This window comes from Maylandia zebra, unplaced genomic scaffold, assembly GCF_041146795.1.
Source record: "Maylandia zebra isolate NMK-2024a unplaced genomic scaffold, Mzebra_GT3a scaffold11, whole genome shotgun sequence".
NCBI lineage: Eukaryota > Metazoa > Chordata > Actinopteri > Cichliformes > Cichlidae > Maylandia > Maylandia zebra.
Window position 1 is genome coordinate 1,275,964 of NW_027490041.1, and position 26,647 is coordinate 1,302,610.

The 26,647-nt window shown below is 42.2% G+C and overlaps 1 protein-coding gene and 1 long non-coding RNA gene across 2 annotated transcripts in view; one reads left to right on the forward strand and one right to left on the reverse strand.

Moving 5' to 3' along the window:
* Positions 1-26,647, reverse strand: part of LOC143415893 (uncharacterized) — a 158,853-nt gene that overhangs the window by 66,006 nt on the left and 66,200 nt on the right. The gene's annotated exons all lie outside the window — the stretch shown is intronic.
* The window catches only part of LOC112431674 (uncharacterized), a 53,227-nt gene continuing 31,997 nt past the window's right edge, over positions 5,418-26,647 (forward strand). Inside the window, exons 1-10 of the mRNA XM_076881283.1 lie at positions 5,418-5,517; positions 6,497-6,617; positions 6,702-6,800; positions 6,870-6,983; positions 9,215-9,293; positions 11,276-11,480; positions 11,632-13,429; positions 18,120-18,293; positions 18,522-18,695; positions 25,267-25,440. Coding sequence (XP_076737398.1) covers positions 6,529-6,617; positions 6,702-6,800; positions 6,870-6,983; positions 9,215-9,293; positions 11,276-11,480; positions 11,632-13,429; positions 18,120-18,293; positions 18,522-18,695; positions 25,267-25,440 — 2,906 coding nt within the window. The 5' untranslated portion in view covers positions 5,418-5,517; positions 6,497-6,528. The remainder of the gene's footprint in view (positions 5,518-6,496; positions 6,618-6,701; positions 6,801-6,869; positions 6,984-9,214; positions 9,294-11,275; positions 11,481-11,631; positions 13,430-18,119; positions 18,294-18,521; positions 18,696-25,266; positions 25,441-26,647) is intronic.

A 26,647-nucleotide genomic window follows, 5' to 3' on the forward strand; every position in this document is an offset into this window, starting at 1 on the left:
TAGGAGAATCTGGAATCTTTGATTTTGAGTTAAAAATAAAATATGGGTAAAATGCAGAAATGTTTTTACTAACATGTACTAACAGAGACTTGGAGGAGAGAGACCTAATGTTTAATAATCCACATTTCACTGTTTTACTCTTTGGTTCAGATGTGGATACTGTATTGTTCTTTCTTTGTGATTGTTTATGTTTAAGTTGTTTGTTGCTGGTTTTTAGTTTGTTTTTTGTCTGTTTGGAAGCTGACACAGTCTCTATGGAGACGGGTTTTTGGGGGGGTAGCAGGAGGAGAGAAGCTGCAGAGAGGCGTGTAAGACTGCAACTCTGCTTCCTGGTCCCAACTCTGGATAGTCATATTTTGGGGGGTTTAATAAACTACTACTGCATGATGTAAAGCTGAAGTATTACACAGCTTTATGAACCTCCTGTTATCCTGGTAGACGAGTACAGCAACAAATCTTTTACTTGAACATCTTCTGGCTCCAATAAGCTTTGAAATGTGACCATGAAGTCAGAGACACACTGACTGAAACCCACAGCTGTGACTGTGGATCACATCCACACACAGTGTAGCTGCTGTCTCTGTGTGAGGTCTGTGTATATATGTACATATTTATGCTTATATTCATATTCTCTTATTCCCCTTTATTTGATATCCTAATTCTGTGCTGTGTAAAAGTTTGTCGGTGTTCTGCTGCTACAAACTGGATGTCCTGGAGGATAAACATGAGGGATTCATAAAGTTCTATCTCTCTGTTAAAATCCCCCAAAATAAATGAAATGTGACTTTCAGGCAGACGTGTTTTTAAAAGAGTCTCTTTAATGGAAAAATGTGTTTTTAAAACCAGCCAATAGGAGCGTCTGTGGATATCAGCTGAGGCTGAACTCAGGAACACCATCACATATAAATACACAGAATTAAATCACTAGATAAAAGACGTCATTAAATAAGGATCGAATCAACATGTCAGAGGTCAAAGGTCAGTCAGAAGAGGTGTGGTTAAACACTGGCAGTGCAGTGACCTAATGCAGTTTGGTTACTGCCACAGGAAAAGCCCCGCCCCCTCTGAGCCTCCGCTGTGTCCTCAGCACATCCAGGAGCAGCAGGTCAGAGGGGGCGGGGCCATGTCAGGACTTATTTTAAGTAAAATTTAAAGTGGAGCGACGGCAGGAGTCACACAGCAGTAACCAGCTCTGTCTGCCAGGGTCAAAGGTCAAACAAGTCCTGCAGCTGACCCACACACAGACTTACACTGATCCACAGAGAGTGATGAATCCACACATCACTCGGCTGGAGGAAGCTGGGTTTTGTTAGATTATAATATTATTTTATGCCATGTTATACCCCTAATTAAAGATTGTGAATTATTATGTAGTTTTAGTTTGCATTATTCTCCTGAATTAGAAGAAGCTGATAACTATTGCATTAGTTAAACTGATGTGCATTATATTAAACTGCTGATTTATTGTGAATGAATGATATTGTTTTATGATGCATTATACTGCTGAGTTATAAGAAATACTGTTTGCAGAAAGTCATCGCCTTATTTGTCTGATTAGAAGAGAACATGCTGGAGTTTTCTGCCCCATCTCAGCAGGAGCAGATAAACAGGGAGCCAAGGTCGTAGCTTAGGCGCTGTGTGAGAGAAAGCATGTGAATGTTTAGGCTTTTATGATAAGGTGGAGGCACCAGAGGCTATAAGAGTTTGAGCAATGCTCCACCATTTTGAGATCAGAGGCTGTCTGCATCAGTGTCCATCTCCCACGTGTGTGATCATTAAAATCATCGTTTGACTCAACCCGACCGGACCAGTGTTGTTATTGTGGTTTTTCTCTCGTCTCCATCCCCAATATTTTGAACTCGTAACATTTTCCACACCGTCCAATCAGAAACTAGTGTTGACGCTGAGACCCGTCTCTGTAACAGGAAGTCCATGAACAGGCAGACCCTCTGCAGCAGGCTGACCTGTGACCTCTGAGACAGAGGGAGGAGTTTGTGTCAGCAGGGGGCGCTGCAGCATCGCCTGAGAGCTTTAAGAACAACAGCAATAAACAGGAAGTGAAAGTCACACTTCTGTTGGTGTGCGTCATCAGCAGACCCCACCCTCTGCAGGAAGCTGAGATAAGAAGCAGCCAATCACAGAGCAGAGAGCGTGTGACTTCCTGTTCCTGCTGTTACTGTGACAACAGCTCCTGGGATAGAGAGCAGCTTTCTAAAGAGGAAAGATGCTGCTGTCACCCCCGGGTGTCATGTGACCCGCCTGATGTACCGATTTAAGACTGTAAGAACAATAATAACATGTTTTAGTCAGGTGATCCATGCAGAGCAGATCCATGTGACCAAACACAGCTGGATCACATGTTTCCTCTCCTGGAAACAGAAAGCCTTCATGTATAAAGGCTCATGTACCCACTGAGCCCTGCTCTCAGATCTGTGAGGCTTTAACAAACAACAGTTTAAAGTCATGTTTAGCATCTTCTGTCAGTGTGGAAGGTCACACACTTTCCTGAGTGTTGAACCCTGAACTACTAGCTGTTCATGTCAGCCTGGACATAAATACAGACCTGCCTGCTGTCATAGACCCCAGCACTCACATGTTACTTATAAGTGACTCATATGTATGCATGTATATATTGTGTATGTTGTGCTATTTCTTACTTAGTGTGTTGTGTCTTTGTTCCTGTTTGTGCTGCAGCACTGTAACCTAAATAATTTCCCCTGGGGATCAAAAAAGTATTCTGATTGTGAGTAAATGAAAGCAGTCAGAGCAGAGGACGGTGATGTAAGGAATGGGATTTTAATCAGCCAGTCTCCTTTAACTCTCAGCATCACAAAGTAATGTGGTAACATCTGGACTGATGTGTTTACTGTCAGCTAGTTTAAATGCTGTAGGCTGCAGCCGCTGCTCTAACACTATAACTGTAACAGGGCTCAGTGCTGCTTCTAACAGTCTGAGCTGCTTCAGGCTTTATTTGTGAGGAGCACAGCAGCTTACAAACACGTGGCTGGGCCTGGACCCAAAGGAGTGTTTGTTAAAGCCTGCAGTGAATCCAGCAGCAGGATGATGGAAATGCAACACAGCAATGATGAAGAGGAGCAGCATTAAAGCCAAAGTCCAGTTCATACAGTTAGGTCCATAAATCAAATAAGGGAAAATAAAATGTTGTTGGATGCACCTGTCTGCACCCTTAATGCTCTCTGGTCGCTATGGTAACGCGTAAACATTTCTTTCAAAATAAGACACACGACTACAACACGGGAAAAGACCCAGGGAAACGAAGTTAACGATAAAAACCCTGAAAACCATTGTTGGATTTATATTTTATCATTGTCATTGTTATTGGGGAATATCTAACCATATATGCTCAGAGGTGTAGAACCAATTGTGTAATGATAGTAGTCTTTAAAGACTTTGTGTGACTCCAGAGTGTTCTGGCATTCACACCCACGTCCTGGGATCATGGGAGAGGTGCTACCTTCTTATTGTTTTGTGGTAGGATGTCTGTTTTAGTCTAAGTGCCTTTTGTTTAGATGAACTGCTGGACTTCCAGACCAGCAGGTTTAGGGAAGTCGTTTATGGGGTCACACTCTGACTCCACACACACACACACACACACACACACACACACACACACACACACACACACACACACACACACACACACACACACACATAACATACAGACTGGTACCTTTGTTCACGTGTATGTTAATGAACCTATGTATATTCATGTAACCTCAATAAAAGAACAGTGTTACGAGGGAACGGACGAGAGCGACTGTGGTCAAGCGAAGGAACGGCATTGGTCCAGGTCTCTCCCGTGCACGAGAAACATAAAGAACTACTCGTGTCTTGCTTTGCTGTGTAGCTGGATTGAACGATCCAGCGAACAGGTTTATGCTACAAACCTATCAACCATCAATTTCACACCGAGCCTCGACTCTCACGGCCCGGTACCAAACGACTCACGGACCGGTCCGTGACCCGGGGGTTGAGAACCGCTGAGTTAACGCATGAGTAGTTCAGGGCTGCACGTCATTTTCATTGTTAATATCTTTGTGAAAAGCACATTGATGTGAAAATCTTCATGAGAGTCAGAGGCCCTACAACACGATTAAAGATTCATTCAAAAGAAAATCACAAGTTATTATCATCTTCAGAACATTTCATTAAACATTAGAGACAGACTGCTGAGTACATCTCATCTCTATCCAAACAACCTACAGTCCACAAACACATCATGAACCATCTGGGCTGTGGTCTGTCCCCAGTTACATGGATCAGCTGGTTCCCTGGAGGTGACTGCTGCTGTGGTTTGGAGCGGATGAATAAACCTGAACTGAATCAGGTGTCCAGTTACTTTTGGTCCCTTTAAACCAGGCTGTCACATGTTCAGCATGTGAAACTCCTCCTCCGTGAAAACGGGTGTGGGTCTCAATCAGCCAAGGTCTTGGGTGAACCCATTGTGAGATCTAGCCCCACGCTATCATGTGATTTCCTGTGATCAAATGTCCCAGGATGTGAGTGGGCGTTAAGACGTCAAAGGTCAGAGCTCCTGTGGGTCTGAGGGCGGCCTCACGCTGGAGAAGGATGAAGGAGTCTGACCTGAGCCAGTGTTTGACATGAACACATCAGCACTGCTGTCAGTGAGCCTAACGACAGCCGTTAGCATCATTTCAGTGTTTCAGTCATAAAAACACTTCCTGTCTCTGTGGTGGTTACAGTGACATCATGCAGTTTGTGCTTTGACCTCCAGAGGGCGACAAATCAGCACAGACAGAGAGCTCCATTCAAACTTTGCTGCCATCAGGAATAATTCTTCAAATATAATCATCAGTGTTTGAGCAGTTATGATATCAGGGACAATCTAGACATGTGTGACAATACTGAACATGTCACATGACACACCTCAAACATCATGTGATCCACTCTCAGTCTGCACTTTCATTCATGACTTCAACAGGTTGAAATGAGCTTTGAAGAAACATTCAGTGAAATAAATCTTTCATGGATTCATGTGAGCAGCAGATGAACTTTGTACCAACAACATCTTCAATAACAGAGTCTGAATGAAGCTCAGGTGTTGATGCTGCTCCCTGATTGGACGCTTGGTTTCAGCTCTGCTCTCAGTCTTTACTGCACAGGTGAAGGTAGAAAGTGTGACTGGATCTATAGACTGGAAACAGAGAAACATGCTGAACATTTGAAGCTTTGCAGCAGAAATGTTCATGTTACAAATACAGCAGAGCTGATCTGGGATCAGTGTGTTCACACCTGCAGCTACAACAAGGTTTCATGTCTCCACACGTCAGCATGTGAACTTTACTCTGACTCAGTCTGAGCAGTCAGACGGCATATTTTTAAAGTTAACACATCAGCACACACAGAGCTGAGCCCCTCCCACCTGTGCTGAGTTTCAGGTGGAGCCCCGCCTCCTTCCAGGAAGCAGCTCACCTGTGTGTCTGTGTTTAGTGTCCAGGTGTGGAGTGGAGCTTGTTGTTGGTGTGTGAAGAAACTGTAAGTTTGCTTTGTTTCCTCCTTTAACAGTTTGTCTTTAGGAACTTTACTGTTTGTTCAGCTCGTGTTTGATTTCTTCACACAACAAACTGTGTGTGTTTGTATTTCCGGTCTCTCCATTAAAGTCAGTGTGTAATGTTTCCTGGCTAACATCAGCTGTGTGCAGCTTAGTTCAGCACAAATCTGCCGCTCCATAGTTCACGGTAACGGACTCACAGCTGGACCAACGAGGCCGAGTGTGTCCGCCACTCTGAGCTACGTTCGTGTTTGTGTACTTGTAGTTTGTACTTTGAGTTCACTCAGAGCCCACAGAGGACGCAGCGTACGTGATGACGTCACAGCCCTTTACCTCCTTTACTGTCACTGCGATTAATATTTACACACGAGACACCTGCAGAGCTCTGACGCTGAGCTAGCACACAGCATGCTAACACTAAGCTAACACTAAGCTAACGCTAAGCTAACACTAAGCTAACACTAAGAGTTCTTACAGACACGAGTTAAAAAGCTGCTTTTAGTTTGTGATCAGAGTCCAGGACTGAGAGCAGCAGCAGAGCTGATGGATGATGAATTACTGGATGGAAGAAGCTTCTCATTAGCAGTGAATCAGTGTGTGTGCAGTTCTCTGCAAACTCAGCAGCAAGAATTAGTGTGAAGCTTTAACTCTGCTGATCCTCTTTGAATCCTGGATCAGCTGAAATGTTTAAAATGTTGTTCACACGTGTTGGACTGACTGAAGCTTCCAGTCACAGTGAATCAGTGTTTGTCAGTGAATGCATCGTGTGTGCTTCAGGCTCCGTCTAGTGGACTGATAGCAGAGCAGCTGATGGCAGTTTCCTCTGCCTCACACTGCTGTCTGACTGCATCCAGCTGACACTGAGATGAAGCAGGAAAGAAGCAGCTGATATTTGGACAGCACACATGATGAAAGGAGGATTTCAGCTGATGTGCACATGAATGATTTGTGTTTCCTCTGCAGGTAGAAAGTGTGTGTGAGCTGAATTGAGCAGCATGGATCAGTGTGAGGACAGAGAGGAGGGAGTCCCTCCCTCTAAAAGCACTCTGTGTGGGGAACATGAGAGCCAGACCAAAGCTCAGAGGTGAGATGACCATCTCTAACTGTCCATGACTCTTCTCCATGTCACAGCTCAGCACTCACATCACTGCTGCATCATTATTCACAGGAACCAGCCTGGACCTCCACCCAGCTCTGTGTCTTATGAAAGTAACTCAGTCAAAGATGCCATTAAGATATTTGAGCAAAGACAGTCAGCTGAGAAAAGGTAAGCTAACACCAATAATATCAGCTGATATGTGATGAGAATTTTACTGAAGATTTATAACTTTTTCAGGATCCATCAGAGACTCAAACCTGGACCTCGACCCAGCTCTGTGTCCTTACAGAGTGACGCGTCTAAAGGTCATCCCATTCATTTTAAAGTCCAGCCTGTGTCTGCTGCAGAGAGGTGAGCTGTTAGCAACATGAACTCTTTGATTAAACTGCTCGATGTTGTTGGATATAAACTACAAACACGTCGTTCCCTCAGTCCCATTTAAACTGTCTTTTAAAACAAGCCTTTGGTTTCTAAACAACTGAAAACCCACTTCAGCAAACAGGAAGTGATCAGAGCGTCCGTCCACTTCCTGTCAGGCCCTGCAAACATTTCATATTGAAGAAAAGTAGCTGACATCTCACATTTTTACTCCACCACATTCAACCATTTTGACATTTTACGGCATGAAACTCTTGTCACATGACTCCTGTTATGTTATAGAGTCATGTGACCACCAGGGAGGGATTTGTATGGATGAAACACATTCAAATCAATCTGATTCATCAATGGAAACATTTTTGGTGTAAATGCAGCAACACTGAAAACGCTGAAGATAAAAACACAACAGATGAAATATGAACAAATCGAGGCTTTGAATACACGTGTGTGTGTTTGAGACACAGAGATAAATGGATTGTGTGTCTGTCCTATTGCTGCGTGAGGGTTTTATTGTAGATTTTGTGCGTGTACACTTTTGACCACGAAGGTGTTGAAAGGGCGTAAAACAGTTGGAGGCACCAGAGTGAACACTAGTGCTGTCAGTAGATTAAAAATGACTAATTAATGACACAATCTTCTGTCATTAATCCTGATTAATCACAATTACTTGATCAATAGCTGCAGTTACATTTTTCCAACTTTATATTTAAGCCTGTAACAGACGTTTACACCATATAATGAAGTCAATGCAGAATAAACACAAAGAATGTTAAACGCTTCAATTCAAAGAGACTTTGAATAGTTTTCAGTCTTTAACTCAGCTTCTCTGCTGTAAATACAACTTTGTAACAAACATATATACTAAAAGCTAAGTGTGCACTAATATATAATAATATATAATCTATATTACTGCTGTTAATGAAAATGTTTAATCAGACTCATCACAGGGTTACTGTGGATTCATTTGGATGAATCACCATTAAACATCATTTTTAATGTAAACGAATCAAAGTTCATTTCATGAGCAAACAGACTCGAGAGAAAAGGGCAAATTTACACACTTAACATGTTTATTGAACATGTAAACATTGATTAACCTCCTGAATGAGCCGACCCCCCCAGGGACAGTCCTGCATGCTAATGATGGGCTCTGCTCTGTACCTGCAGGATTCTGTCAGCCACAAACTCCTCAGCTGATCCTGAATCTGAGCCCATCTGTCAAACAATCATTTTCTTCACAGGTCTGTGGAGGTGGCACTGATCCTGCAGCAGTCTAACACTCTCTGTCACTCTTCTTCAAGTCTTTGACACGAGGAACCAAAACTATGTTATTAACAACACTAACAGGTCTGCAGTTTGTCCACTTGGCAGTTGTGTCATCAGTGCTTTGCATTGTTGTGATATTTTAAGCTGGAAGTGCTTCGGTGAAAAAGAAAATTCCTTCTGTCACGATGTGCAGAATCCTTCATGTTGGTCGGCTGGTCCGTCTTGTTATTTTTTTAATGCTCAAACTTTCCATCGGGAGGTCAGTGTGTGTTTGTCATCTTCCATATTGAGCTGATTGGTTCAGCTGCCGTCACTAACAGATGTGCTGCACATCTGCACGTGTGCAAAGGTAACTCTACTCGGACAAACTGCTCGAAGTGCGTTGATAGAAACATTTCAGGGATTTTGAGTCGTTCTGCATCCAGATGTGTCGTGTTAAAGGTTTTTATCATGTTAATCATGATAACAGATGAACCCCTAACCCTACATGTTAATGTTGACAGCACTGCTAAATCCTTTTTAATGTTCTTCTGTCAGATCATTGATTAGACTCGACTCCAAACACGAGACTCAGAAAACTCAAATGAAAACTCAAATCAAAGCAATGAGAAAAGGACTTCTTGTGTTAGAATGAAAACATATGGAAGTGGTCAGGTTTCAAACACTCGATGAATCTACTGCACAGTTACATTCAGGGACCTTTGGCCTCCTGAGAGCATTAGTTGATGGTTCATCACAGTTTTCTCAAAGTTTCCTCTGAGCTTCTGCAGCATCATCACTTCCATCACTGATGCAAGAAAGTTCATAGAAAACAGAAAATATATCTTCAGAATCTGAGAGTCTAAAACTTGACAGACTTGATTCAGATGAAGTTATTTGAGCAGAAACTCCTGGATCTTTATCCTGTGTTGATCTAATCCTTCATGGTTCTTCCACAGAGTGGACCAGCAGAGCTCAGAGGTTCCCAGTGGTCAGTCTGCCCAGCAGCATCAAACACAGCTGGACTCCATATTTATGGTCTGTACATGTACAACAACTACTTTATTATTAATAATAATGCATTTATTTATAGGTCCCTTTCAGAACACCAAGGACTCTGTGGACTAAATGACCAAAAGAAACAAACTTTGAAATCAGACGGTGCAAATGTGATCACAGGGAAACGTTTTAAACATCGAGGCTTTAAACAGAAACCAAAGTGAAACAGTTTGTAGTCGAGATCAGTGGGAATGAAGCTGAATAACTGTTTCTTCAATATCTTTGATCTCTTAAAAAAGAAAAACTAGCTGAAAGTCTGGCTGCTCTTATGAAAAGTACAGAGAAATTATGGGTCGCTCAACACTTGTGCACAATATAGGAGTTTTAAATAAATCTGAAGAATAACTCAAAGTCCTACAATCATACTGATAAAGTCATCTACAGCTAACTATCCAAGTGGATTTGTTTAAGACAGCTCCATCTGCTGGTGGCCCTCTGCAGGTGCATGAAAGGGGCGTGTTTATAGTGAAAGTAGTAGAGGAAGTAAACCCCACGGGAAGGAGGAGGACTCTCAGCGGCTTCCAGCTCATATTCAGACATTTGACTTCTCACTGAAAGCAGCAAGTTTGAGTGTCTGTACCTTAGTTAGAAGAGATAACATGGTCATAGTAATTAGAGTTGATTGAGCAATGCTGTCCTTATAATGTAGTTTATGATTTTTATGGACAAGTCCAGTTTTTCTGTAGAGCCTCTCAAGTTGGTGACAGCAGCAGTGGAAGTTCACGTGTAAACCAGAGCAGCAAATCAGGTCCAAATGTGTTGTTCACAGTGAATGGGATCATCAGTGTGCTGCTATGTTAACCTCCTGCAGCAGGATGTCTTTGGTCAGAGAATGGATAGATCACGAAGTCATTGTTGAGTTTAGGGAGACAGTAGACAGTTGGAGGAGGTTCAGCCAGTTGACACACAGTAGATAAAATAACTGAAGGCAGGAGCAGACACCTGTATGACTTTCCACCTCTCACATAGATTATTGTCCCTGGGCAGCGCCACAGGGCTGGTAGATGTAAACAAAGCTGGAGGAGAGGATTTATTCATCTGAGAAAAGTCACAGAGTTGTGTCTTGATGCTCAATCATCCAGGTACGTAAATCCCAAAAAGCTTGATTCTGTTCATCTGGATGTTTTCAGTGGGAGAAACGTTTCATCATCATCAGGTGACTTCTTCAGTCTCAGCTGACTGCAGGTTTCAATCTCATAAACAGGACATTTGTATGACTGAAACCAGCCCACTGAAGGAACAATGGGCTGGGAGGTCAGTTCATTGATCATTGGTACGCATATTGTCAGGACCATTGATCAATGGTTGTTGATCAATGTTCATGAGTCCAGTTCACAGAGAGCTGGGGAATGGCTGCAATCACAGCATTGTAAGATGGTGACAGTTGTACCCTTAGGCCCCTCCTCCATTCAGAGATGGTCTTTCCTTTTCACATAAATGGCCTCCTTGACTCCGCCCTCAAACCAGCGTTCACATTTACTCAGGACCTTCTTGATGTGAAGTTCTTCTGCTTCGCTGGCTGCTGTGTCTGTGGGGATGGTGTTTGTTCTGTGTTGTAGCGTCCTGATGACGCCCAGTTTGTGCTCCAGTGGATGATGAGAGTCAAACCTTAAATACTGATCTGTATGTGTAAACAGAGTGAACCTTTAAGACCAGTTGTCTGTACGATCAACTCAGTCACCTGAAACATCTCCAAGTTTCTGGCTTTGATCATCAACCTGTTGGTAGTTCAGCTCTGAACACCAGTGAAATGTTTCTCCCACTGAAATCGCTGCATTCATATGAACAGCATCAACGTTTTGGGATCATGGAGTTGTGGACAAAGTCTCAGTTAATCAGATAAAGTCAAACCTATAATTGGTAAAGAGTTCGCGGATGATATGCCCCTTGATCGTAAAGAAGTGGATGTTGTGTGGACTAAAGTTCAGAGTGGTGGGTCATTCATAAAGTATTCTGTTCAGCTGCTGGAGGACAACATCATCACTTTTGTGAAGAACGAGCTGAAGAAGATCCAGAAGGCTCTGAATCCAAATAAGCCCCAGTGCTTGGAGTTTCAGAGGGAGGATGATGAGCAGAGGAGAAACAGCAGAGAGGCATTTGTGAAGATCACAGTGGACTTCCTGAGGAGAATGAAGCAGGAGGAGCTGGCTGACCGTCTGCAGAGACGTAAGAGGATTTATCTAAAGATTTAAGCTGCTGGATAAATGAGAGACTTGTGACACCAGTGTGTTCAGTCATTTCTCAGTGGGTCAGAAATTGTCATCAGCATTTTGTAAAATATGATTGTTAAAGTTGTATTTTTATTATTATTATTCAGAACTTCCAGCTGCTGTTTGTCATCGTAACCTTAAGTCTAAGCTGAAGAAGAAGTTCCAGTGTGTGTTTGAGGGCATCGCTAAAGCAGGAAACCCAACCCTCCTGAATCAGATCTACACAGAGCTCTACATCACAGAGGGAGGGACTGCAGAGGTCAATGATGAACATGAGGTCAGACAGATTGAAACAGCATCCAGGAAACCAGACAGACCAGAAACAACCATCAGACAAGAAGACATCTTTAAAGCCTCACCTGGAAGAGACGAACCAATCAGAACAGTGCTGACAAAGGGAGTGGCTGGCATTGGGAAAACAGTCTTAACACAGAAATACAGCCTGGACTGGGCTGAAGACAAAGCCAACCAGGACATCCAGTTCATATTTCCATTCACTTTCAGAGAGCTGAATGTGCTGAAAGAGGAAAAGTTCAGCTTGGTGGGACTTGTTCATCACTTCTTTACTGAAACCAAAGAAGCAGGAATCTGCAGCTTTGAAGACTTCCAGGTTGTGTTCATCTTTGATGGTCTGGATGAGTGTCGAGGTCCTCTGGACTTCAACAACACTAAGAGTGTGACTGATATTACGATGCCCACCACAGTTGATGTACTTCTCACAAGCCTGATCAGGGGGACGCTTCTTCCCTATGCTCACGTCTGGATAACCACACGACCTGCAGCAGCAGACCAGATCCCCCCTGAGTATGTTCACAGGGTGACAGAGGTCAGAGGGTTCACTGACCCACAGAAGGAGGAGTACTTCAGGAACCGATTCAGAGATGAGGAGCAGGCCAGCAGGATCATCTCCCACATCAAGAAAGCTCGAAGCCTCCACATCATGTGCCACATCCCAGTCTTCTGCTGGATCACTGCTACAGTTCTGGAGGATGTGCTGGAAACCAGAGAGGGAGGACAGCTGCCCAACACCCTGACTGAGATGTACATCCACTTCCTGGTGGTTCAGGCCAAAGTGAAGAAGGTCAAGTATAATAGAGGACGTGCAACAGATCCACACTGGAGTTCAGAGAGCAGGAAGATGATGGAGTCTCTGGGAAAACTGGCTTTTGATCAGCTGCAGAAAGGAAACCTGATCTTCTATGAATCAGACCTGACAGAGTGTGGCATCGATATCAGAGCAGCCTCAGTGTACTCAGGAGTGTTCACACAGATCTTTAAAGAGGAGAGAGGACTGTACCAGGACAAGGTGTTCTGCTTCATCCATCTGAGTGTTCAGGAGTTTCTGGCTGCTCTTCATGTCCATCTGACCTTCAGCAACTCTGGACTCAATCTGCTGGAACAACAACAAACAACCTCCCAGAAGTCTGAAACAGGAGAATCTGCAGAGAAACACTTCTACCAGAGTGCTGTGGACAAGGCCTTACAGAGTCCAAATGGACATCTGGACTTGTTCCTCCGCTTCCTCCTGGGTCTTTCACTGCAGACCAATCAGGCTCTCCTACGAGGTCTGCTGACACAGACAGGAAGTAACTCACAGACCAATAAGAAAACAGTCCAGTACATCAAGGAGAAGCTCAGTGAGGATCTGTCTGCAGAGAAAAGCATCAATCTGTTCCACTGTCTGAATGAACTGAATGATCGTTCTCTAGTGGAGGAGATCCAACAGTCCCTGAGATCAGGAAGTCTCTCCACAGGTGAACTGTCTCCTGCTCAGTGGTCAGCTCTGGTCTTCATCTTACTGTCATCAGAAGAAGATCTGGATGTGTTTGACCTGAAGAAATACTCTGCTTCAGAGAAGGCTCTTCTGAGGCTGCTGCCAGTGGTCAAAGCCTCCAACAAAGCTCTGTAAGTAAACATGAACTCATCGCTTCATTCTTAAAATCATGGGAAATAAATCAGAGGTGCTCAGTTCAAAGAACACTACCACTTTAGAAAAATTAAAAAATAGTCACTAAAATAGTCATGATACTTTAAATATTTCTCTCCAGCAGGACATGTCAGCATTTCTGAAATATTTTTGTCTTCAACTCGAATCAAAGCACAATCCAGATCCAGCCTATAAGAACATGAGCTCTGATCCTTCAGCCCCTCTGACAGGTTTATTATCCTCAAGTTGTTCACTTGTCTCCAACAACCAGGAGTCTAGCTCTGTTTTTTAAAGCAAATACTTGAGCTACCAGACTGTACCTACATCGTTTTCAGATGTTCTTATTTTAAGGTCTGGTTTGTGTCTCATCTTTATTGCAATCCCCCATGTCTCTCTGTTTTTCAAATATAAATCTGTTACCTCGGTGTGGCCAGAACAACATGGTGAACCCAAAATACAGACAAAGGTGAAGGAACTGAATATTACTAGACGTGAAGGCTTTATTTACACACAGGAACTTGACACTTGGAATTTTTTAACATGAACTGTGAACTATGGCGGAAGTCAAGCACTTGAAGCTGTGAGCATGAAGTGGGCTCTGTGGTAGGTTTCCGGAAATGGGTCTTGGTTGATGGTAATCTGAGTCACTGTAACAGAGGTAGAGCAGCATCAGAAAGATCACTGGTGGAGGTTACAGTAAGTGAACGAGGTTATCTTCAATGTCTTATTTCTCCAATTTCTGATGTGTCCACCTTTGCAATGATAACTGTGATCAGGGTGAACCAAAAAGGTGCCGTGGTGAACAGATACTTCAGTTTGGTGAATGCAGTTTCAGCTTTGGGGGACCAGATACATGCTGAGACTTGAGTGGTGCAGCTACCTGACTATAGTTGAAAATGAACAGTCTATAAAAATTTGCTATTCCCAAAACCCATTGGAGATGCTTCTTGAATCTACAATGGGTACAAGGGGTAGGCCACTCTGTGAAAGCTTTCACATTTGCCAGATCCGTCTTCACCTGCCCCCGTGCCAAAATGTAACTGAAAAAAGTTATTGATGAGGAATGGAATTCACACTTTTTTGCTTTGACATAAGGTTTATTCTCCAGCAAACGTTGGAAAAATAGCATGGACATGAGACTGATGTTCCTCGCAGGTTTTGGGAAAAATGAGGATATCATCCAGATACACCAATACGAACCTGTCAAGGAAGTCCCGGAGGACATCGTTAACTAATCTTGAAACATTGCGGTAGCTAGGGCTGGGCGATATGGCCTAAAATCAATATCATGATAAATTGAGCAGTTAACCTCGATAACGATAAATGGACGATAACCACCCCAAATGCCAAAAAAACAAACGTTTTTTTTTTGTTTTTTTTTTCATTTGATGGGGCTGTGGCAGGCAGCATAGTTCCTCCAGTTATTTTCATAATATTATTCCCCCTAGACCACTTTAAAGGACTATAAAATGTCACTGAAAATAAATGAAGACAATAGTAGTAAGTACTTTTAGTGGTTAAGATTTATTAACTGAACAAGTGTAAGTGTAGGATACAATATGTAACCATGCTCTCTAAAAAAATGTATATCCCTTGTAAACAAAATAGTTTAATAATAAATATTATTTATTAAGAGGTTGGTTGTGTTACCTTGACTTGACGCAACAGTCTTTTTGCAGAGTTTACATTTAACAATTTTTTGATCAATATCATCCTTGTTGAATCCAAAATGTTGCCAAACGATTGATGATGCATTTCTTTTGTTAACAAGCGTCTCCTCTTCCTCCTCCACCAGCTCTACCTCCGTCGCTGCTGCTTCAACATTTAAATCGTCCTCCATTTGTTCACCCGTGTCTCGTCTTGTTACAGGTAGTAGAGTCATGTCACTCCACCCCGTCAAGTCTGTAACGTAGCACAGCGTCTTAAAGTGACATGAACATCGCCAACCTGCACATGCCTTTCCTTTTTTTTTTTAAATACCGAATTTACCGACATGGGCAAAATGACATCGATGAGAGTCATAAATTTCGGTAATGATAAATTTTTGATATATCGCCCAGGCCTAGCGGGAGCATTAGTTAACCCAGGCGGCATGACCAAATACTCGTAGTCCCCCAATGGCATGTTTAAAACGGTCTTCCACTTGTCTCCCTGATTGATCTGGAAAAAGTGGTAAGCGTTGCGGATGTGGGGTTTTGTAAACCCAGTGGCACTGTGAAATGGCCTGAAAGCAGAGCTAATGAGGTAATAGGTACTTATTCTTGATGGTAATATCACTGAGGCCCCTGAAGTAAATGCATGGCCAGAGAGAGCCATCCTTTTTCCCCACAAAAAAGAAGTTCCAACTTGAGATGACAATCGTTGGATTATGCCTGCACCGAGGGATTCCTTAATGTACTTTTCCATAGCCGCACACTCAGGTCTAGACAGGTTATAGAGCCAGCTAGAAGGCCGGGTGGAGCCAGAGAGTAGTTCTATGGTGCAGTCATGTGGTCTGTGAGGTGGCAGTGAAAGCGCTTTACTTTTGCTAAATACTTCCTGAAGATCATGACATTTGGTGGGGACAGAGGAGAGATCTAAAACAGTCTCAGTGTTGGTTGATGGTTCCACAGGTTCCGGTGGATGGGCGGAAACAAGGCAATTTGAATGACAGAACAGACTCTAACTGATTACCCTCTGACCTGACCAGTCTAAGTGGGGGTTATGTAATTCTAGCCAAGGAAACCCGAGTATGAGTGGTTTGTGAGGTGCATGAAAAGCAAAAAAGGTAAGTGTTTTCTTGTGATTGCCAGGGGTGACAGGCTCTGTGCGCTGAGTTATGTGAGGGGACACTCGGTTATTTAATGACTTAGTGGGAATGGGCGGATTAAGGGGGCATAGAGGGATGTTTAACTGTCTCGCTAACTCAGACTCCATGAGGTTCTAATTGAACAAGAGCCTGAAAGGTCTGGTTAACTAGAACAGAGAGTTGGAGTTGCAATCTGGGTTTTTATGTTTGTGTGAGTATCCTCCACCCTTATCCCTGAACTTTCCAGTGGGCAGACCCTGGTGTGGAATCGAAAACAGACAGGTTCATCACGAGAAGCAAGCTGATCTTTCATGGTTTGATTTAATGACTGAAAAACATACAGCGGACGGTGGTTAGCACTGTTGCCGCACAGCAAGAAGGTCCTGAGCAAAAGTCTTTACAAACTCAACCAGGAAATCATCATGCGAGCAGAAAGAAAGAGGATGAGCAGATAGGTAAGCAAGAGAAACCTGCCAGCGTCCTAGGTTTCCAGAGAAGGTTCAGGTTCTAGGTACCTGAAATGGGATGTAATTCAATTCAATTTTATTTATATAGCGCCAAATCACAACAGTCGCCTCAATGCGCTTTATAATGTACAGTAGATCATACAGTAATAGATACAGAGAAAAACCCAACAATCATATGACCCCCTATGAGCAAACACTTTGGCGACAGTGGGAAGGAAAAACTCCCTTTTAACAGGAAGAAATTTTTGGTGTCAAAGCACAGATCCATCCAGTATCTGTATTTCAGCTTATTTCCTTTATACACACATTTAACAGGAACAGTTTCAGACAGCTAGTGTTTACCTGACATTACCTGCGTACCTCACAGTTTGCAGGTAATGGGCATAATAATTACTGAACAGAGACATCCTGCTGTGAACTTTGTTGCTGTGGATCTAAAATGTAAAAATACATCTGAGAAGATTTCTAATCATGATTTTATGAGCCCCCAAAGTTTGATTCTGTTCATCTGGACGTAGCGCTCTCAGCGGGAGAAACATTTTGTCACTCATCAAGATGACTTCTTCAGGCTCAGCTGACTGCAGCTTTCCCCAATCTTATAAAGAGTACATCTGCATAATGACTCAAACCTAATGGTCAAGGAACTGACCTCCCAGCCTTATTGTTCCTTCAGTGGGCTGGTTTCAGTCATTATGCAAATGTACTTTTTATAGGGTTGGAAACCAGAAGTCAGCTGAGACTGACGAAGTCACCTGGATGAGTGACGAAATGTTTCTCCCACTGAAAGCGCTACGTCCAGATGAACAGAATCAACTTTTGGGATTTACTAACCTGGATGATTGAGCATGGATCAAGACGGGTTTTTATGAGGTATACAGTTTCTTATAATTTCTAAACCAGAAGGTTGAGGAGATGGAGCTCATGATAACTGGCTACTGCCCTTCAGCGTGCTTTATGAAATCATCCAATCAAAATAAAGTTAGGGAGAGCGGGGCTTTAAAGGGGAATGAGCCAAAGCAGCTTTTAGACAGAAAATGAAATGAGAGTACAGGATGTGATACATTATTTATAACTACATTTACAGTAATCACACATATTAGAATTAATAAAGTGACCAGCAGTACTGTAGTAAGTGTAATACTGCAGTACTCACAGGCCTGTGCCAGCAGACACCGAACTACTGTCACTAAATCAACCTGGTCTTCACTGGTTTCCATTTACATACATTGGAATAATTGTGTTTAATTTGAAATATTTTTCTTCTGTTACACTTAAATTCTTGAACATTTTTTTATTTAATTGTGCATTGTAGTGTACTCATTTGTACACATTTGATTACTTAGATTCAACATATAAAGAGATTTTATTTGATAATAAATATTATTGTTTTGTTGTTCTTGTTATTTTTTTCAGGCTGAGCAGCTGTAACCTGTCAGAGGAAGTCTGTACAGATTTGTTGTCAGTGGTCAGCTCCCAGTCCTGTAGTCTGAGAGAGCTGGACTTGAGTACCGACAGCCTGAAGGCTTCAGCAGTAAAGCTTCTGTCTGCTGCAGTGGAGAGTCCACACGCCAAACTGAATATTCTGAGGTCTGACCGATTTGTATTCTTTTTTCTTTTGTTTGTTTGTTTTGTTTTGTTTTTAACTGAGAAAATAAATCCAGCAATTTAAACAGTAGAGGTAAACTTGATCAATTTACTGTTGTTTCGTACCACATCTGCTCAGCATAAAACAACAAGGATTCTTAAAATATAAGATTAGTTATTGCACCCTGATTACACTTTAACATCAGTCTTTGTTCATGTTTTCATTTTCAGACTCAACGTCTGTGAACTTCTAGCGGAAAACTGTGAAGCTGTGTCCTCAATGCTCAGCTCTCAGTCCTCTACTCTGACAGAGCTGGACCTGAGTATCAAAAATGTGCAGGATTCAGGAGTGAAGATTCTGTCTGCTGGACTACAAAGTTTAAAGTGTAAACTAAATACTCTGAGGTCAGATCAATTGACATTTTGTTTTTTTTAAATGAACCAATTAAACATTTTATTCAAGGCTTCCGGTTCCGGCGCTCGTGGGGATGGACACCTAGTACGAGAGCTCTCGACTGAAACTTATTAAAACTGCCCCAAGTAAATTAATACACTATCTAAGTGCACATAAAGAGGAAAAAGGGGTTTAAATGATGTCCAGAAAGAACAAAATAGCTAAGAAGTTAACGTTTGAAAACGTGGAAGATGGCAATGTGCAGCTAACAGAAGGGGCTAACGTTAGCCCCTATAGGGCTAGCTGAGGCCACTCTCCCACTCCTAGCCGCGAGGATTCTGGGACAGAAGATGAGGTTGACCCAGCAAGTTTGACGCTGATACTGAAAGAACTGAGAGGCGTTGGGAAAGAGGTGAAAGAATTTCGAAAAGACACGAAAGCACAACTGGTGGAAATAAGGGGTGAGTTGGATAAAGCCAATGCGCGGCTTAATGATGTGGAAACCAGGGTTGCAGAACACAAAGATAAGCTCCAGACCACAGACGAGATTTTGTCTGAGATACTAACAATGCAATTCAATGTTATTTATATAGCGCCAAATCACAACAAAAGTCACCTCAAGGCACTTCATAGATACAGAGAAAAACCCAACAATCACATGACCCCCTATGAACAAGCACTTTGGCGACAGTGGGAAGGAAAAACTCCCTTTTAACAGAAAGAAACCTCTGGCAGAACCAGGCTCAGGGAGGGGCGGGGCCATTTGCTGTGATTGGTTGGAGTGAGAGAAGGAAGACAGGATAAAGACATGCTGTGGAAGAGAGACAGAGGTTAATAACACATATGATTCAATGCAGAGAGGTCTGTTAATACATAGTGAGTGAGAAAGGTGACTGGAAAGGAAAAACTCAATGCATCATGGGAATCCCCGGCAGCCTACGTCTATTGCAGCATAACTAAGGGAGGATTCAGGGTCACCTGGCCCAGCCCTAACTATATGCTTTAGCAAAAAGGAAAGTTTGAAGCTGATCTTCAAAGTAGAGAGGGCGTCTGTCTCCTGAACTCAAACTGGGAGCTGCTTCCACACCCAGTCCAACATAGCCAGGCTTTCTTTGCTGCTTTGACAAAACCTCAAATCCCAGTCAGAGATGATGAGCATCATCACAGTGATGATCATTTCTCTATTAACCCAGGCTTTCTGCTTCAGGATCTGTGCACGCTCAGAAAACAAGGAGACCTTTAAACATAATTTCACTAAATGGATGGATTGAGCTCAGCCTACAGATGAACTGGTGCCAGAGATCATAAAGAACATCAAACAGTCAAATTCAACACTTTTAATGGAAATATGAGATTAATCTTAAAAGTAGAGATAGTGTCTGTCTCCTGAATCCAAACTGGAAGCTGGTTCCACAGAAGAGGGGCCTGAAAACTGAAGGCTCTGCCTCCCATTCTACTTTCAAATACTCTAGGAACAACAAGTAGGCCTGCAGTGTGAGAGCGAAGTGCTCTAATGGGGTGATATGGTACTACAAGGTCATTAAGATAAGATTGGGCCTGATTATTTAAGATCTTGTATGTGAGGAGCAGGATTTTGAATTCAATTCTGGATTTAACAGGAAGCCAATGAAGGGAAGCCAATACAGGAGAAATCTGCTCTCTCTTTCTAGTCCCTGTCAGTACTCTTGCTGCAGCATTTTGGATTAACTGAAGGCTTTTCAGGGAGTTTTTTGGACATCCTGATAATAACGAATTACAATAGTCCAGCCTGGAAGTAATAAATGCATGAACTAGTTTTTCAGCGTCACTCTGAGACAGGATATTTCTAACTTTAGAGATGTTGCGCAAATGGAAGAAAGCATGCAGGAAAAGTTTCAAACAAAACTAACATCACTGGAGGCTTACTCGAGGAGGGAGTCGCTCAGACTGTACAGGGTGCCGGAGGGAGAAGAATCGGGAGCTCCATCTATGGCCCACTTTGTGGAGAAGCTACTCCGGGAGAATCTCGCCATCCCACCATCAACACCGTTACAAATTCAGAGAGCACACAGAGTGTTATCATTACTCCCTCCGGACGGCTCCCAACCCAGATCGATCCTGGTAAAATTCCTGTGCTTCACGGTTAAAGAAGAAGTGCTGAGGCTCGCTTGGCAAAAGAAAGGTTTTATGCTGAATTCCAGCAAGATCAACCTCGACCACGATTACCCCCCTGAGATCATGGCTATGAGGAAGGAGTATGCAGAGGCACGAAAGGTCCTAAAAGAGAAGAATGTACGGTTTAGGACCCTCTACTCAGCGCGCCTTAAGGTTTTTTTCGAAGAAGGAGTGAAAACCTACAACACGGTGGAGGAGGCAACGGCTGACCTGGCGAGTCGGGGCCTGCCAGTAAAGGTGATTACACCACCGGCAACCCCCAGAGAAAAACTACAAAGATGCCCGCTGTGGCGGGGAGTTGGTGGTCGGCGTCCGCGTCAGATCCGAGGAGCTGCGGGATATAGAGAGAAGCTGCAAGTATACAGACGTGAAGAGAACGAATTTAATGTTATGTATTAGCTATGGACAACATGGTGAAATATGGTTACTGTCGAGCTAAAATGGGTGGGGCTTCTCGTGCTGTGAGTGACGTCGCAGTGGAAAGCCCCCTAACTCAGGGAGTAATAAGGGGTTTCCCTTCAAGTTGTGAGGGTGTCAGTGGAAGTGCTCCACTGTCAGAAGCCAGCTTAGGAGCTTTCAAGCTCCAGTTATGTTCAAATGTTTTCAGTTCATTCCTAACTTTTTTCACTTGTTACTGTTTTAAGAGGGGGTTGCCTGCTGCTATTGAGTTTATGCGCTGTGGTAACTTAATATATCTTTATGGGAAGTGAGTCAGTGAAAGTAATCTCTTTTAATGTTAACGGGGTTCTGAACGTGATTAAGATGAATAAGATACTGTCCAAACTAAGGAAGGAGAAGGCCCAGATTGCATTACTTCAGGAGACACACATGAACCAAGTAGATCACTTGAGATTGAAAAGAAAGGGTTTTAAATATGTATTCTCCTCTTCCGTTAAGTCCAAACACAAGAGGGGTGTGGCTACACTTATCTCTGGTACTCTTAACTATGAACATATCTAAGAACTCTGTGACGAGGAAGGCAGATTGGTTAGAATAACAGGAAGAATAGAGGGGTCTGAAATCACAATTTTAAATGTTTATGCTCCCCCCGGGAGCGATTGGCTATTCTATAGGAATAGGTTTGATTTATTGGTGGATTCTCAGGGGATAGTTGTCTGTGGGGGGGTTTTAACTTTAGACTTGACCCTAAACTAGACTCCTCCTCCCCGACCAACCAGGTACTAGAAAAGTCAATTCCTATATGGTAGAGATGGGGATAATAGATGTATGGAGGGACCGCTACGCATCTACCAGAAATTTCACTCATTACTCTGGTTCCTTTAAAGTGTATGCAAGGCTGGACTACTTTTTTATGTTTAAAGTTGATAGGTTTAGGGTCAAAGACTGTGACATATTAACAAGAGATCTATCTGACCACAGTCCTATCTCTCTATCTTTGCAGGTGGCTAGGAAAAAACGTACCACACTGTGGAAATTTAACTCGCACCTTAATGATCCTGCCATAGTTTCCAAATTAAAGGTAGACATTAAAGAATTTCTAGATGTTAATGACACAGGAGAGGTATCTCCAGCTATTCTTTGGGATACGCTCAAAGCGGTAATGAGAGGTACATTAATTTCTATCGCCTCCCACTTAAAGAGAATCAAAGGGCAAAAATTAGCAGAACTACAGGCAAATTTAAAGTTGAAAGAATAGGAAGACATAAACACCGCAAATCCTACTCTGAAGCAGGATATCAGGAAAATACAGGATGAAATTAATGATATTTACACCCAGGAGGCCCAAAATAACTTAATTTTTTTGAGGCAAAAATACTATGAGACAGGAGGGAAATCTGCAAAATATCTGGCACATAAATAACGCAAACAACTAGAGGAAAGTACGATATACCAAATCAAGGACCCCAAGACTAATATTCTGGAATCAAAATTAGAAGACATTCAGAAATGTTTTGAGACCTTCTTTAGGGAGCTGTACTCACAGCCCAATGCTACGGAGGAGAATTGTACTGATGCCTTTCTTAGCTCTCTAGAATTACCTTCACTCCCGTCTCTCAAAAATGAGCTTCTAACACATCCCATTTTAGTGGAAGAAATTAATGCTTTTTCCAGATTAAAACCAGGTAAGGCAGTTGGGCCGGACGGGTTCAGTTCTCAGTGGTATCGCACCCTGAGGGCAGATCTAGTCCCCACATTGCTGAAGTCATTTAACTACATCCTACAGGAGGGAGAAATCCCACCCTCCTGGAGGGAGGCAACTATTTCAATTATCCCAAAAGAGGGGAAAGATAAACGAGAATGTGGAAACTATCGACCAATCAGTGTCCTTAACTTGGATTACAAACTATTTACTTCTATTCTTGCTCGTAGACTGGAGAAGTTGGTACCTGACCTCATCGATTTAGATCAGACTGGTTTCATTCACTATAGACAAACAACTGACAACATTAGGAGAATATTACACATCTCTACTCAAATTTACAGTAAATCGGGATAATGAGAAAATTAAGTACCTGGGAATATATTTGACTGCGGACCTCTCGCTGCTCTTTCAGGCAAACTACGAGCCAATATCTGCAAGTATAAAAGCTGATTTGCACAGATGGAATCTGGTCCCCTTTATGCGTCTCAGCTCCCGGGTAACCGCAATCAAGATGGACACGCTCCCCAGACTGCTTTATCTTTTTAGAAACTTGCCAATAGAAGTGAGCGATTACCAATTTATTGAGTGGGACAAATGGATCTCCAGATTTATCTGGCAGGGCCGAAAGCCAAGGATTAAATATGCTACCCTCCAGCTCCCCAAGGAAAAGGGAGGACTGGGTCTCCCCTGCCTCAGGAATTACTATTATGTCGCTCAAATAACCCCCCTCTTATATTGGTGTAACAAAACATACACGGCTAGGTGGAAGGAACTGGAGTCCAGCCTGTTGGACCGATTCCCCCTACAAGCTGTAATGGCAGATAAGGGTCTAATGTGCCGGCTGGAAAAGCTGGGGAACCCCTGGTTAACCCACACCCTCCAAGTTTGGCAGAAGGTAATCAACATCTGTGGGATACACAAAATGCTAAAAATCTTCAGGTGGGTTGCTTTCGACTCGGATTTTATTCCAAACAGACACGACTCTAACTTTGAAGCATGGATATCCTATGGCCTTACGACATTCCTCTCTCTTACTCATAGAAATATTGTGCTCAGATTTGAGGCCTTACAACCTGACAAAATACAACTTTCATAGAAACTTACAGCTGAGATCATATATTGATCATGAATGCAAACTGTCCGACTTCAATGATGCTGAGTCGCATTTTTTCCTCATCCTGAAAAATGCCACAACCATGACCCCTACTAAATCTATTTCTAAACTATACAAAGCCCTCTCTAGTGCCAGCAAGGATAATACTTTATACACTAAGGATAAATGGGAAAGGGAATCAGGGATTGCTATTTCTGTGGGGGAGTGGGAAAATGTTTTGTACTGCCAGTGGTCCACGTCCAGTTCTATGAGCTGGAAGGAACATGGCTGGAAGAATATTATTAGGTACTTCAAGACTCCATATCAGGAGAGGTACAAAGGGGCTTATATGCAATGCTGGAGACAATGCGGCTCGACTGTTGCTAACCATTTTCATGTCTTTTGGGACTGTCCCAAGTTAAAAAACGTTCAGGTCTCCTTAAGTGCAGTCTTTAACGTTCAAATACCTTTAGATTTTAAGGTTTTATACATGGGTTTGGTCCCCTTTCTGGAATGTAGGAGTGAGATTAAGTTGGTGCAATTACTCTTGGTGGCAAGTAAAAAAACAATTACTAGAAGATGGTTAAGCCCAGCCCAGCCTACCCTAGACGACTGGTTTGGGATCATTTTAGAGATATTTAGGATGGAAAAACTTACATATCTGTTAAGAAATCAAAAAGCCAAAATCTACCAAAGTTGGAACAATTGGATCCAATTCATCACCCCCACGAGGGCTGACTTCACTTGATCTCACTATTACTTGGTTGTTTTTTGTTTGTTTGTTTTTTACATTTACTTCTATTACTATTGCTTGTTTATTTACTTATTTCTTCACAATGATTGCAGCATGGGCACCCCTCCCAGTTTGTGTTTATAGTTCCATGTAATGTGTTCTATATATCTCCTTTGGGAGAGCATGCGAGCAACTGTCCTAGTAATAGCTAGTGGAGGTTAATATGCACCCGCTGATCACTTTGTTTATCATTTGCTCTCCTGGACTTAATCTAAAACCTGGAAGGACTTTGTTCCCATGTTATTCATATACTGCTATGCAGATGGTTTTTTCTTGTCCAATCCAAATAAAGATATAATTAAAAAACAACATTTTATTCAAGTTCATCCATATGATGTTGTATCTTAGTATGTTAAGGTTTCATCAAAAATAAAAAGATGGCATGTAATATAATAACAAACTTTACATAAGTATTATAGATTATCTTTTGTTTTTCAGACTGGGTGGCTGTAACCTGTCAGAGAGAAGCTGTGAAGCTCTGTGCTCAGTCCTCAGCTCCCAGTCCTCCAGTCTGAGAGAGCTGGACCTGAGTAACTCTGACCTGCAGGATTCAGGAGTGAAGCTTCTGTCTGCTGGACTAAAGAGTTCACAGTGTGCAGTGGAAACTCTCAGGTCAGGATTCAAACGTTAACACATATGATCATTTAAAATGTGAATTATATTATTGATTGACTTATCTATAGAGCTTTTAGCTAAACTTATATTTATATTTGAGTGGATTATTAGACTGAATTACTGTGTAAAATTTGTCACAGTCATACGATTTTGTTTATTTATTTATTTTTTTAATTCATGTACTGGCCATTTTACATAAATTTGGCTAATCTTCTACAATATATACATTTGATTTCGTTAGGAACAAAATGTTCAAATTACATATTTTGCTGGATATTGGGTATTAATGAAATTATTATGTCTTTAATGACACCACGTTTCCATATGTAGGAGGTTACTGGTGGTATTGTTTCAGTGTCTGAGTTTTCCTTGCAAAGAAACATCTGGAATTTAACAATACATGTTTTAAAGCTGTTTTCTCCAAAGGGATTTGTATTAGTGATGGTAAATTTGATTCTTTTTACCGAATCGAGTTTAAATGAGTCACTCACCAAAATGAATCGGGTTTTTTTTAAGTCATTTGAGTCTCTGAGTCAGTTGCCCAGAGAGTGCCAAAAATGTACTTTTTCTCTCAAACTTAATTTGTTTTTATTTTCATGTAAATCCTACTGACTGAAAAATAAAAACAACTATTTTATAGAGCAAAAAAGAATAAGATTTCTAAATTGGACATTTATTTTTGTTTATGTTATTAGTATTTCCTCTTTATCATCTTTGCACAAAAACAAAGTGTAGACTGAATGTTATATTGCATCAGTCAGACTATCAGGCTTCATCTCAGATGAAGGAGTGACTCTTCCGTGGTAACAAACTGTGAGTTTCAGCAGCTGAGAGGCAGGAGGGAAGGGTGAGTGAGTGGTCTTGATGCATTCTCAGTCTAGACTAGACTAGAAAGAGGGGCGCTGCTCTTGTGGCGACCAGCAGGTTGTCTCTCTCTGTCAGTGTCAGTGTTTTAACTTATTTTATTTCATTCTTTTATTCCTTTATATATATATTTTTTTGCCTGAGGAAATTCTATAGCATCGGCTTGTGCTTTGTGGAACTTCTTTTAACGAAGATGGGTTTTTTATTTCGCATGATTTTATTGGCAATCCTGACAGTTTGGAGTCATTCCTTTACCATCAATAATCCTGGCTAATGTGCAGTCTCTGAGGAGTAAATTGGATGAACTGCATTTGAATGTCGCACACTTGCGTGGCTACAG